Source organism: Schistocerca cancellata, chromosome 9 (assembly GCF_023864275.1).
Source record: "Schistocerca cancellata isolate TAMUIC-IGC-003103 chromosome 9, iqSchCanc2.1, whole genome shotgun sequence".
Classification (NCBI taxonomy): Eukaryota; Metazoa; Arthropoda; class Insecta; order Orthoptera; family Acrididae; genus Schistocerca; species Schistocerca cancellata.
The window spans coordinates 304,433,387-304,448,412 of NC_064634.1; the positions used below are offsets into that span (position 1 = coordinate 304,433,387).

The window sequence follows — 15,026 nt, forward strand, 5'->3', positions numbered from 1 at the left end:
CACCACACTGTGGGCACCTCGTTGCAGGTAATCCAGGATACAGTTCTAGTCCTTGTGCTCGGTTATACGACAATGTCGTTCACATACGGTAGAAAGGCGACCTGGTAACGTAACTGTTGACCGATCTCTGGGACATAAATGTAAAAAGTAACGGTCGTAAGGGATCCCCTTGTGGAAAACATTTGTAGATGGTTCTAGAAGTCATTTGTCCGTCCGCCTGCTTAATCCTAAGATGCTGTGGTGTAGTAAATGCGAGCACGAGTTGACCATTTTGGGTGGTACACGAAGCTCACATGGTTTGTCGTAATATATAAATATCAACACTACAATATCAATTGAAAAGGAACTAAAAAACGTTGTAATTTAATCTCAAAGATACAAGAAGAAAATTTGTTCGACTGTCATACCAGAGGAATACTCTAAAAAACTTTTTTTATCATTGAGAGCCAAAGGACTAATTTCGAAGTTCTTTTATTACTTCTAGTATTAACTACCTTTTTTGTTATGATGTGCTGGCGCGAAGACGTACTGTATAGTTTCATGTCTATCTGTGTGTTAAATAAAGGTGTTAAATGATGAAAAATGTGTTTTATAATTTCTGTCAAGATCAAGCCTAAATCCCATACCAATGGAGTACAAATTATTCTGTTAATTCGAGAAGGCGAATTTTAGATGGAGGCGACGATGTTTACGACGGCGCTGCTCAACAATAGAGGTACGTGATTGTGCTCACTACTTTCCTTTGGTGGCCGCTAAGACAAATTTCGATGTGTTTTTGCCGAGGCATTCAGAACCTGCAATCTTCCTTTTCTTATAAAAATAGGAGTCTGACTGAAAAAGAAATATTCTTAAATTTAAATAATTGCAATTCTTTTACCCAGGCCACGGGGAATGATAGAAAGTACGTGCCTCTACCCTGATTGTACGTTCGCAATCTCCGAGTGTGTTACGACGTAATTATTTTACACAAAAAAAAATTAAGATAGATCTTTCTCATCAGATCGCAACCACTCGTACGCGAATGTACGTACCCTCTGAATGTGTCTAGTCAGTCGTGCGCATTGTTCTAAAGCTTTGCTGTTAATATTCTGTGGATCAGATCTCCGCAATTAATTTTTGTTTATGCCGCAAATCGCACTTCACGCGAAGTATTTATTACGCAAGTTTCAGGCTCCATTTAATGTCAAAAAAATTCCGAAGTTCGGCTGTCTAAGCAAACCGCTACAATAACTTCATATCTCTACAACTACAATAACAAAAAATAATAACAAAAAAACAGGAACAATAATAGAGAGAGGGTACGTTACACAATCTATATATCTTCTACGGCTGCAAACGTATTCCAGATTCTCGGATAAGTCTAATTGCACATCTGTAACAAAAGCACTTAGTAAATCCGTTGCGCTCACATTTTTAGGGAAACCAAATATCCTGTTATTATTCTTTACAAACTATTCAAATCTGTTCTCGATCATCTTATTCATAATCTTGCAGATCTCTAAGTTAAGGATGTTGGGTGGAAAGTTTGGAGACTGGCATCATTTTGATTAGCTTCCATTACTCAGGGACGTAGGTGTCTCGAAACATATCTTTGACCAGCACTAGGAGAACGATTTTTTTTTTGGTATGGGAGATTAAAAATTATGCAGTAAGATATTTTGTCTGAGCCTATATTTTTCTTCCTCGTTTATACTAAAAGGTGTATCCAGCTATGATGTATAATTAGGTGCATATCCTTGCTGGAAGGTCAACTCAAGCGCCCCTCGTGGCACATGGGGTGGTGCTGTTCAAATGTGTGTGAAATCTTATGGGACTTAACTGCTAAGGTCATCAGTCCCTAAGCTTACACACTACTTAACCTAAATTATCCTAAGGACAAACACACACACACATGCTCGAGGGAGGACTCGATCCTCCGCCGGGACCAGCCGCACAGTCCATGACTGCAGCGCCCTAGACCGCTCGGTTAATCCCGAGCGGCTAAGGTGGTGCTAACAGGTCCATGAGTGACTGTGTAGTCCTTCGTCTGGGCTACATTCTTCTGTTTCTTTAAAAAAATTAAGTGTTTTTCCAGAGTGTTTGTGCTAAAACTTTGTTCCCAAGTTTGGAACAACATTTAATCCAGCCTCCCTTTCTTGCGTTACGTGTGATCTTGCAGTTTTATTCCTCATGTCTACAAAATTGTTATACGCACCAATTTTAAATATCACATGCCGTCTTTTCCGGCCCCGGTAGCTGAGTGGTCAGCGCGACAGAATGTCACTCCTAAGGACCCGGGTTCGATTCCCGGCTGGGTTGGAGATTTTCTCCGCTCAGGGACTGGGTGTTGTGTTCTAATCATCATCATTTCATCCCCATCGACGCGCAAGTCGCCGAAGTGGCGTCAAATCGAAAGACTTGCGCCCGGGGAACGGTCTACCCGACGGGAGGCTCTAATCACACGACATTTACATCTTTTACAAGCCGTCTTATGACAATCGCATAAGAACACTATGCAACAATTCAACGGCAACTGACAAAATTACTTTCTTAAAGTACATCTATCTACGTTTGGGGTCATCGTTAGATGTATCGGTTGATCAAAAAGTCAGTATAAATTTGAAAACTGAATAACTCACGGAATAATGTAGATAGAGAGGGTTTTATTAGAACAAAAAAAGAAGTTCACAAAATGTCCGACAGATGGAAATGCGTGATTCTGGTTTTGTAACTGCTAACGTGACGCGCTGGCGTACGCACGCACACACACACACACACACACACACACACACAGCGAACTGTTTTTGTTCATGTGGCAACCAATGTAAACAACAACATACGTAATCAAAACGCTTGAAGATGAACTTGTCGATTCGAAATCGGTAACGCCCTGTTTGTCTAGTGAACAGCATTATTAACAGTGGTTGATGAAAGTTTTCCTCCTTTTTGTACACAGACACAGTACCGAAACATTCGTTTTCGACAAAACCGCATTCTCCCTGAAGGTCTGGTAGCAGCTCCGGAGCAGTGGTCTGCTGCTGTTGTGGTTGTTGTTGTCTCTGCTGATATTTTCCGGTTTCTGAGTAGTCGTTCAGAAGAAGAAAAAAAAAGGTGCTTCACCTGGTGGAGTTGTTGCAATTGCTTTGCCTGGGTCTGCATCTGGCGTTGCGGCGAGGCGGTTTGGACACTATCTTCGCTAGCACTGAGTGAAGCAAGCTGCAAAATTAATGCCCACCTGAGTATAGCGTTCGTTCACCATCCGTTGATCTGCATTCGTAGGTACTATGCAGACGATGTTAAAAGCAGCGTTGAAGGAAACCATCGTCCATATTTACGATTTCATAGTCCACGTAAGTCAGGTAACAAAAAAAACCTGTAAATCTCTAGTAATAAAGGGCATAAGGGGATGCTTCCTTCCTTCATTGAAAGTATCCGTTTATCGATACTAATGTTTTTTATTGTCTTTTAGCTATAGTGTCAACAAGCCCATATTTACATCCGCTACTACACATGCAGCTTACGTCACACGTAAGACAGCCAGATATGTGCTAAGTCCAACCCGAAATATTACAAGATTAATATAGTCAATACTCTGCTACGAAATGAGTTTCACACTCGGTCCTTTTCAGTGGATTCTTCAAATGAAGATGCTCGCCAAAAATGTTCTGTAAATGCATACTGAGCACACCACGCAGAATTCTTTACAAAGGCCGATAGTTTCATAAGCGGTTTTCTCTACAACAAACACTCCAAAATCTCTCAAACTTCACAGAACTGTCCGTAACTGCATCTGCTTGCACGGCGATACAAATCGAATGCGATATAACAGCCGTTTCTTCATTTTACAAATAATTTTTTCGGACACGTCTAACATGACCTTCTTGTTCGGCAGCTAGTCCACAACTCATAGAATGGCGTTGCTTTCGGGGCATGTAACTCATCCCACTGCGCGGGAAAGACTGTACTCTCATTGGTTGATCAAAATGAACAGCCTATCAGCTTAATCTTTCATGATCATATTCGCACTCAAACTGCTTTACTTCAATCAACAATCGCATATGCATCTACGTCATTTCGTGCTGCAAGTATTAACTAAATGTTCCATCAAACCAAACCAAACGAAAACTAAGAGAAAACTATGCTTGAAATATATTTTAGAACTGATTCTCCTCTTACTACATTTCTGGTTGCCTTATTACAAAAGCAAAGGCTCATAAACATATGTCATCCGCCTGTTATGGGACATGACATCCTGGTGGTGAAACACTTGCTACACTCCTGGAAATGGAAAAAAGAACACAATGACACCGGTGTGTCAGACCCACCATACTTGCTCCGGACACTGCGAGAGGGCTGTACAAGCAATGATCACACGCACGGCACAGTGGACACACCAGGAACCGCGGTGTTGGCCGTCGAATGGCGCTAGCTGCACAGCATTTGTGCACCGCCGCCGTCAGTGTCAGCCAGTTTGCCGTGGCATACGGAGCTCCATCGCAGTCTTTAACATTGGTAGCATGCCGCGACAGCGTGGACGTGAACCGTATGTGCAGTTGACGGACTTTGAGCGAGGCCGTATAGTGGGCATGCGGGAGGCCGGGTGGACGTACCGCCGAATTGCTCAACACGTGGGGCGTGAGGTCTCCACAGTACATCGATGTTGTCGCCAGTGGTCGGCGGAAGGTGCACGTGCCCGTCGACCTGGGACCGGACCGCAGCGACGCACGGATGCACACCAAGACCGTAGGATCCTACGCAGTGCCGGAGGGGACCGCACCGCCACTTCCCAGCAAATTAGGGACACTGTTGCTCCTGGGGTATCGGCGAGGACCATTCGCAACCGTCTCCATGAAGCTGGGCTACGGTCCCGCACACCGTTAGGCCGTCTTCCGCTCACGCCCCAACATCGTGCAGCCCGCCTCCAGTGGTGTCGCGATAGGCGTGGATGGAGGGACGAATGGAGACGTGTCGTCTTCAGCGATGAGAGTCGCTTCTGCCTTGGTGCCAGTGATGGTCGTATGCGTGTTTGGCGCCGTGCAGGTGAGCGCCACAATCAGGACTGCATACGACCGAGGCACACAGGGCCAACACCCGCCATCATGGTGTGGGGAGCGATCTCCTACACTGGTCGTACACCACTGGTGATAGTCGAGGGGACACTGAATAGTGCACGGTACATCCAAACAGTCATCGAACCCATCGTTCTACCATTCCTAGACCGGCAAGGGAACTTGCTGTTCCAACAGGACAATGCACGTCCGCATGTATCCCGTGCCACCCAACGTGTTCTAGAAGGTGTAAGTCAACTACCCTGGCCAGCAAGATCTCCGGATCTGTCCCCCATTGAGCATGTTTGGGACTGGATGAAGCGTCGTCTCACGCGGTCTGCACGTCTAGCACGAACGCTGGTCCAACTGAGGCGCCAGGTGGAAATGGCATGGCAAGCCGTTCCACAGGACTACATCCAGCATCTCTACGATCGTCTCCATGGGAGAATAGCAGCCTGCATTGCTGCGAAAGGTGGATATACACTGTACTAAAATGGCTCTGAGCACTATGGGACTTAACTTCTAAGGTCATCAGTCCCCTAGAACTTAGAACTACTTAAACCTAACTAACCTAAGAACATCACACACATCCATGCCCGAGGCAGGATTCGAACCTGCGACCGTAGCGGTCACGCGGTACACTGTACTAGTGCCGACATTGTGCATGCTCTGTTGTCTGTGTCTATGTGCCTGTGGTTCTGTCAGTGTGATCATGTGATGTATCTGACCCCAGGAATGTGTCAATAAAGTTTCCCCTTCCTGGGACAATGAATTCACGGTGTTCTTATTTCAATTTCCAGGAGTGTAGTTACGTAAGGGTGTAATACAATATAGAATTGAAATTTGATGTATGTCCCACATACACATTCAAATTCACTCTCGTTTACTCTCACCCTAACACAAAATATAAATATTAACTTTTAAACTGTTATTTCCATTACGAATGAAAAACTATCGGAAGGTTAGAATTGAAAATCTTTATAAAATAAATCAGCACACTAAGAGTGCTATTACTGTTTTCAAATAACAAAAGGAATATAATCTGTTATTATTACTATCTGAATTTATTTGCTGAAATATCAGTTAAGTTCTTTTTAGTAGGTTGTTTTTATATCTCTGAAACTATTACAGGTAGTGGTCTGAATAACAAAAGGTCATGTACCAAATTTGGAATAAAACAGCTAATATTTAATGTAGTTATTTAGTTTCTTAGGTGAGGTGAATGATTTTAGTACGCGCCACAGTGAGTATTCTCACGGTCCGCTTTAGCGACAGGTGTGGCTATGACGCATACGGCAGGCCACATGCCGGCCGCCACCGAACGCTACTATACTGCAGGCTTCCAAAACAGTTTGCCATAACGTAACAAACTTACTGAAAAATCTGCAGTCGCGTAATATCTGCGATGATACAGTGTGGTGGAATCACATGATAGGCTGCCTGCTAGATTAGATGGTTATAACTATAGGCTGCCTGGCAGAAAGTTTGATTTACAGAGATACCATTTCGTTAGACACTAGTGGGGTCAGCATAGCTGTCACTTGGCCAGTATCTGTCAGGGGTTTTTCCACCACCTTCTTTAGTGTACTTCAAGCAATTTGTGTGAGTACTACAAACAAGCAAAAGTGCGTAATACACTTTCAACTGCACAGTTTCAGGTGTTTACTGTCGCTAACATTGAGGAGGAGGAACTGCGCCCACGACCGCTGCCCGCGCCACTGTAGCTGCGGTTCTCTACGTCACCTGTAGTCTATCAAGAGAGAACCCTGCGAGCCCTTGTCTCAGGTCTTCTCTACACAAGTACATCTGTTTCTTTTTTTGAGTTTTCTGATTGCTGAAAACTGGCTTAAGTTCGCTGAAAATTTATTTTAGGGTATTGCAAATGCAACGAACATTACAAAATAGTCCACAAAACGTAACTTGCCCACTCTTTCTTTTTCTGCTTTCACTTCCTCTTCAAATTTGTCAACATATGTTTTAATTCTTTAATCTTTTTTGAGAGTACCACTAGATATGTGGAGCATCCTTATCTTACTGGTCAATCAGTGCTTCTTGCCTGTGTCCGCCTCATTAAGTGGACGTGCTGGACACGATTTCTCTACGCTGGCAGTATTAATTTTTAGGGTATTTGGGACCGTTCCTCAACAAACTGTTCGAGACGGAACTTCGAAAATAGGAAATTAGAATTTCTGCAATCATTGCTTCTGTTTAATGCAGATTCAGACTCAGTGAGGTTTTAGAGAACAGACATATGTTTAAACTATTTGTTAGCAATTATAAAGAAACCTGATTGTTTTGTCTTTGAATCGCAAGCGGTAAATTCACAAAAGGAAATTAATATGTTTGTTCATTAGACGTGAAATAACGACTACAGAAAATCTGAACTACTTCTGGTGCATGATAATAGAACTGATTGTTCCTATACGAGAAATAAATGTAACTTAAGGAAAAGGAAATTTAATGTTTTATTTGGTTGTAACTTACAACTTTCAAGCATATTTTTTGTAGTTAATATTTTACTGCTGTGTATTCACCATCGTCTGAATCAAGGGAATGATATCTCTTTTCGTCTTCACACTTCCTTGCTTTCTGACTTACTTTGCGCAGTTGAGAAGCCTGCACCTATTTTTGTCTCCGATACTTTTGAAAAAAAATAACATCGATACTTTTTTATGTCCTCCTGAGTTGTGCCTAGATTGACTCCTAATCTCTCCAGAACATCGATTCTTTCATATACCTTCGTTAAAAGATGGAAGAGCTTCTAAACCACCCAGTTTTACTGTTTCGTAGCACACAAATACCGTCTTCGGTAAACGATTTTAATTTACAGATTTCAAACTTTCATTGAGTTCTGGGCCTCCCCATACTTAGAATGTTATTAAGCAAGGTTCCAGGTACAAGTATTATGGTGTTCACAACTATCGTGTTCCTGTTCATAATTTTTGCCATGAGGTAATGCTCTTTTATATTTGCACTAGCTTTCAGGATCGCTGGTACAAAGATTGTATTGCTGATCGCCATCATTTCGTATTTTATGAAAAAACACACAGCTTTTAATCATGCCGCTCCTGAAACGAACCCAGGATCTGCACCTGTTACCAACAGCCTTTCTTCCCGGGTACCATTCATGACTGGAAGATGAGGGGGAGGAAGAGACAATGGTATTCAAAATACCTTTCACCACACGCCATAATGTAGCTTGCAGAATAGTTGTAGGTGTAGATAATCGACATGGAAGTCGGCATGAAATCAGTCGAATGATAGGCGTAGAAAATTTGAGAATGTAGAGTCATAGATACATTTTAACAGTCGTTTGTACCGTGTCCAAGACTGGAGTCAACGACCCGACCCAAGACCGAGACAGTTTTGTAGCCGATACAAATTCTCTCCCTGGGCGAGTAACTGCTTGTTGTCTGCTCATGAGAGGTGAGTTCATCTGGTGGAGGGCAGATGAATTCGGCTCCCTTAACACCGCGATTTGCCAGACGACGTTCGCCCTGCGTATGGGTTTGTATTGTGCGGCGTTCGCCACAATTGGGATCAACCGGAGCTTTTTCCTATCTCGCGAATCCCACTTCCTGCCGCCGGATACCGTCGTGTGCTCACTTCCGGCCCTAAAGCAGAGCTCGTGTCGCATCGAAGCGGCGGGCTCCTCCAGGATGCATTTCCAGTAGGTAACTGCAGGACACCGCCATGTCATCGCGACCGGCATGCTTCATGGTCCTGCTGTGCATCGCCATCGGCGTAGCCACAGATGATCAGCCGCCAATAAAGGACAACAGGTGACGTTCTAGTCTATAGTTAATGTAATAGCACGGCGGAATTTAAACATAGGTTTAGAGGCTGATAGTCTAGCATTAAAATGTACGGCTTTGTGATTTAATTCCTTAATGTGAAGTATCTCAAAGGCTGTGTAGATGTTCATGGTTGAAACATGCGTAAGTTTCCGCTCCCACTCTGCCTTGTATTTTAGTTCACCTAGTTGTCAACATCCTTCTATAGCAGCACACTCAATGCATTAACAGTCACATATTCAATTAAATGCTAGGAGCATAAAATCAAAACAGAAACAAAAGCTTAACATGCTTTTGCTGAGAATGCGATAATGTTAAAATACTGTCACCCTTTTAATCTCTTGTTAGTGCAGTCAGATTGTATTCGGAGCTTGATTACGTCGTGCCATACTCCACTAATTTCATATATACTGATCAGCCAAAACATTATGACCTCCTAGCTAATAACCTGTATCTCCGCCTTTGGCGCAGATAATGGCGGCGACGCGTCGCCGCAAGGGAGCAATGAGGCCTTGGTAGGTCACTGGAGGGAGTTCGCATCGCTTTTGCTGACACATGTCACATAATTCCTGTAAATTTCGGAGAGGGATGCTAAGTTTAATCACATCCCAGAAGTGTCCGATCGGGTTCAGATCTGACTCGTTGGGGGCCACCATATCAATTGTTCTTCGAACCACTCCATCACAATCCTGGCCTTTTGACATGACGCATTATCTTGCTGAAAAATGCAACTTCAATCGGGAAATATGATGGTCATGAAGGTGTGTACGTGGTCTGCAACAATTGTACGATACTCCTCGGCCGTCATGGTGCGTTGAGCGTGAATATTCCCCAGAGCATAATGCAGCTGCCACCAGCTTGTCTCCATCCCACAGTACAGGTATCAAGGAGCTGTTCGCCTGGTAGATGATGGATTTGAGCCCTCCCATAGATACGACGAAGACCATGCAACGCTCTGCCACTGCACCAACGTCCAGTGTCGTTGGTCACGTGCCCATTTCAATCGCAGCTGCCGAAGTCGTGGTGTTAACATAGGTGAACACGCATTGGTCTTCGGCTATGGACTGTGTTCGGGCACACTTGTGGACTGTGTTCAGGCATACTTGTTCTCTGACCAGAATTAAAGTCTGAGGTTAGTTTTAAAGTCTGACGTTAGTTCTGACACAGTTCGCCTCCTGTCCTGCTTTACCAGTCTGCCAAGTCTGTGACGTCCGACATCTGTAATGATGGGTGGCCGCCCAATCCCACTACATCTGGACGTAATTTCACCCTGATTTCGTCACGTATTTAAGTCAGTCACCACAGCACTTCTCGAACACCCGACAAAATGTGCAGTTTGCGTATTTAGTGCCCAGTCTCTGGGGCATCACAATCTGCCCTCGGTCAGACTCATACACTACCCACTTTCCCCATCCTACACAATGACAGCATGCTCACTAATACAATATGCACCATGCGTGTGTCTGACTAGCAGTTATTCCTTGCCAGGTGACGATGCTATCGCGTAGACAGGTTTATATCGACAGTAGGTCGGTGGACATTACGTTCTGGCTGCTCAGCGAGTTTTCGTATACACTACTGGCCATTAAAATTGCTACACCAAGAAGAAATGTAGTTGATAAACGGGTATTCATTGGACAAATACATTATACTAGAACTGACATGTGATTACATTTTCACGCAGTTTGCGTGCATAGATCCTGAGAAATCAGTACCCAGAACAACCACCTCTGGCCGTAAAACGGCCTTGATACGCCTGGGCATTGAGTCAGATAGAGGTTGGATGGCGTGTACAGGTACAGCTGCCGACGCAGCTTCAACACGATACCACAGTTCATCAAGAGTACTGACTGGCCTATTGTGACGAGCCAGTTGCTCGGCCACCACTGACCAGACGTTTTCAATTGGTGAGAGATCTGGAGAATGTGCTGGCCAGGGCAGCAGTCGAACATTTTCTGTATCTAGAAAGGACCGTACAGGACATGCAACATGCGGTCGTGCATTATCCTACTGAAATTTAGCGTTTCGCAGGGATCGAATGAAGGGTAGAGCCACGGGTCGTATCACATCTGAAATTTAACGTCCACTGTTCAAAGTGCCGTCAATGCGAACGAGCGGTAACCGAGACATGTAAGCAATGGCATCCCATACCATCACGCCGGGTGATACTCCAGTATGGCGATGACGAATACACGCTTCCAATGTGCGTTCACCGCGATGTCGCCACACACGGATGCGACCATCATGATGCTGTAAACAGAACCTGGATTCATCCGAAAAAATGACGTTTTGCAATTCGTGCACCCAGGTTCGTCGTTGAGTACACCATCGCAGGCGCTCCTGTCTGTGATGCAGCGTCAAGGGTAACCTCAGCCATGGTCTCCGAGCTGCTAGTCCATGCTGCTGCAAACGTCGTCGAACTGTTCGTGCAGATGGTTGTTGTCTTGCAAACGTCCCATCTGTTGACTCAGTGATCGAGACGTGGCTGCACGATCCGTTACAGCCATGCTGATAAGATGCCTGTCATCTCTAGTGATACGAGGCCGTTGGGATCCAGCAAGGCGTTCCGTATTACCCTCCTGAACCCACCGATTCCATATTCTGCTAACAGTCATTGCATCTCGACCAACGCGAGCAGCAATGTTGCGATACGATAAACCGCAATCGGGATAGGCTACAGTCCGATCTTTATCAAAGTCGGAAACGTGATGGTACGCATTTCTCCTCCTTACACGAGGCGTCACAACAACGTTTCACCAGGCAACGCCGGTCAACTGCTGTTTGTGTATGAGAAATCGGTTGGAAACTTTCCTCATGTCAGCACGTTGTAGGTGTCGCCACCGGCACCAACCTTGTGTGAATGCTCTGAAAAGCTAATCATTTGCATATCACAGCATCTTCATCCTGTCGGTTAAATTTCGCGTCTGTAGCACGTCATCGTCGGGGTGTAGCAATTTTAATGGCCAGTAGTGTATATATACTGGGTCCTCTCCTTAGAGTCGCTGGCGCTTTTTCTCTGGTATTTCGGGAAATATGTACTGTTTCGTTTTGAAACGTGTAGCTGTGTCAGGCCAAACAAATACTGCTCATCCCATGTTTCATGCGAGGCCTAGCGTCGACGGAATGCATCACTTTGTTTCCCCTTTCAAACCAAATGGTTTTTAAATCGGAATTTTATGTGTCCATTCAATAGAGCGCTACAAGATTAGTCTAGTGCGATAGTCATTTTAGCGATAAGTGTTAAACGGGAAAGGGAAACACGAGGGATAACGAGCACTTCGGCAGCGACTGAGGAGCTCACTCCTGCTTGGTGGTAGCAGACAGCATGGGCCACGGCGTCTGAGAATTACAGCCTCACCTTACGTCTTCTAAAACAGCGGGTAGAACGACAACACCTATGTTTTGCTCCACGTCACCCTGAGCCATATAATGCTCCCTTCAATGCGTGCGAATTTCTCAGGGCCCTTGCCGATTGTCCTAACACATCCCCTGCTCCAGATTGCATCCATTCCCAATGATTAAACATCTGTCGGTGGATTTCCAGCATCATCTCCTTGCCGTCTTCAACTGCATCTGGATTGATAGCGAATTCCAGTCGCAGTGGCGAGAAAGTATCATCCTTCCAGTGCAAAAACATGGCAAGCTAGATGTGGATGGCTATCGTCCTGACAGTCTTACCAACGTTCTCTGCAATCTACTCGAAAGTATTGTGAGCTGGCGGTTGTGTTGGTTCCTTCAGTCTCGGTGCTTTCTTGCTCCGTCCCAGGTCGGCTTTCGCCAAGACCGCCTCAACACTGACAATTTGGTATATCTGCAGTCTACCATCCGAACTGCCTTTTCCAGTCGTCGAAACCTTACAGTCGCTTTTTTTTTTTTTTTTTTTTTTTTTTTTTTTTTTTTTTTTTTTTTTACCTGTTGGAAGCTACGATACCACTTGGCGACACCATGTACTCGCTACTCTGCCCGAGTCTCCAGGGTCCATTCCATATTTTTATATGAAACATTTTATCGCTGCGCACTTCCAGAGTTCGAGTCGGTGCTTCATATAGTCCGCCCCATATTCAAGAGAATAAGGTCCCGCAGGGCTCTGTACTGAGCGTCCCACTCTTTTTGATTGCCATTAATGGTCTCACAGCAACAAAGGGGTCCTCGGTATCCCCCGTCTTATATGCTGACCATTTTTGTATTTCTTACTCCTCTTGGTAGAACTTCGACTGCAGAGAGTCATACGAAAGGTACAGTCTTGGGACCTCGCTCACAGTTTTCAGACTTCAGCCGCCAAGACTTGAGTCATACACTTCTGTCGTCATCAGACTGTCCACCCACATCTGGAACTTTACCTTGATGACCAATGTAATGGTGACTTACCGCTTTTTGGGAGTGGTCTTCGACACTCACTTCTACATCTATCTACATCTACATTGATACTCCGCAAGCCACCCAACGGTGTGTGGCGGAGGGCACTTTACGTGCCACTGTCATTACCTCCCTTTCCTGTTCCAGTCGCGTATGGTTCGCGGGAAGAACGACTGTCTGAAAGCCTCCGTGCGCGCTCTAATCTCTCTAATTTTACATTCGTGATCTCCTCGGGAAGTATAAGTAGGGGGAAGCAATATATTCGATACCTCATCCAGAAACGCACCCTCTCGAAACCTGGCGAGCAAGCTACACCGCGATGCAGAGCGCCTCTCTTGCAGAGTCTGCCACTTGAGCTTATTAAACATCTCCGTAACGCTATCACGGTTACCAAATAACCCAGTGACGAAACGCGCCGCTCTTCTTTGGATCTTCTCTATCTCCTCCGTCAACCCGACCTGGTACGGATCCCACACTGATGAGCAATACTCAAGTATAGGTCGAACGAGTGTTTTGTAAGCCACCTCCTTTGTTGATGGACTACATTTTCTAAGCACTCTCCCAATGAATCTCAACCTGGTACCCGCCTTACCAACAATTAGTTTTATATGATCATTCCACTTCAAATCGTTCCGTACGCATACTCCCAGATATTTTACAGAAGTAACTGCTACCAGTGTTTGTTCCGCTATCATATAATCATACAATAAAGGATCCTTCTTTCTATGTATTCGCAATACATTACATTTGTCTATGTTAAGGGTCAGTTGCCACTCCCTGCACCAAGTGCCTATCCGCTGCAGATCTTCCTGTATTTCGCTACAATTTTCTAAAGCAGCAACTTCTCTGTATACTACAGCATCATCCGCGAAAAGCCGCATGGAACTTCCGACACCATCTACTAAGTCATTTATATATATTGTGAAAAGCAATGGTCCCATAACACTCCCCTGTGGCACGCCAGAGGTTACTTTAACGTCTGTAGACGTCTCTCCATTGATAACAACATGCTGTGTTCTGTTTGCTAAAAACTCTTCAATCCAGCCACACAGCTGGTCTGATATTCCGTAGGCTCTTACTTTGTTTATCAGGCGACAGTGCGGAACTGTATCGAACGCCTTCCGGAAGTCAAGAAAAATAGCATCTACCTGGGAGCCTGTATCTAATATTTTCTGGGTCTCATGAACAAATAAGGCGAGTTGGGTCTCACACGATCGCTGTTTCCGGAATCCATGTTGATTCCTACATAGTAGATTCTGGGTTTCCAGAAATGACATGATACGCGAGCAAAAAACATGTTCTAAAATTCTACAAGAGATCGACGTAAGAGATATAGGTCTATAGTTTTGCGCATCTGCTCGACGACCCTTCTTGAACACTGGGACTATCTGTGCTCTTTTCCAATCATTTGGAACCCTCCGTTCCTCTAGAGACTTGCGGTACACGGCTGTTAGAAGGGGGGCAAGTTCTTTCGCGTACTCTGTGTAGAATCGAATTGGTATCCCGTCAGGTCCAGTGGACTTTCCTCTATTGAGTGATTCCAGTTGCTTTTCTATTCCTTGGACACTTATTTCGATGTCAGCCATTTTTTCGTTTGTGCGAGGATTTAGAGAAGGAACTGCAGTGCGGTCTTCCTCTGTGAAACAGCTTTGGAAAAAGGTGTTTAGTATTTCAGCTTTACGCGTGTCATCCTCTGTTTCAATGCCATCATCATCCCGTAGTGTCTGGATATGCTGTTTCGAGCCACTTACTGATTTAACGTACGACCAGAACTTCCTAGGATTTTCTGTCAGGTCGGTACATAGAATTTTACTTTCGAATTCACTGAACGCTTCACGCATAGCCCTCC

General features: G+C 44.7%; 1 protein-coding gene across 2 annotated transcripts in view; it reads left to right on the top strand.

Moving 5' to 3' along the window:
- The first annotated feature begins 8,668 nt into the window (after positions 1 to 8,668).
- LOC126100566 (uncharacterized) overlaps positions 8,669 to 15,026 on the top strand; it is a 73,469-nt gene continuing 67,111 nt past the window's right edge. For both annotated transcript variants that reach the window (XM_049911183.1, XM_049911184.1), the window contains exon 1: positions 8,669 to 8,809. In XM_049911183.1, the coding sequence (XP_049767140.1) occupies positions 8,721 to 8,809 (89 nt within the window). In that variant the 5' untranslated portion in view covers positions 8,669 to 8,720. The remainder of the gene's footprint in view (positions 8,810 to 15,026) is intronic.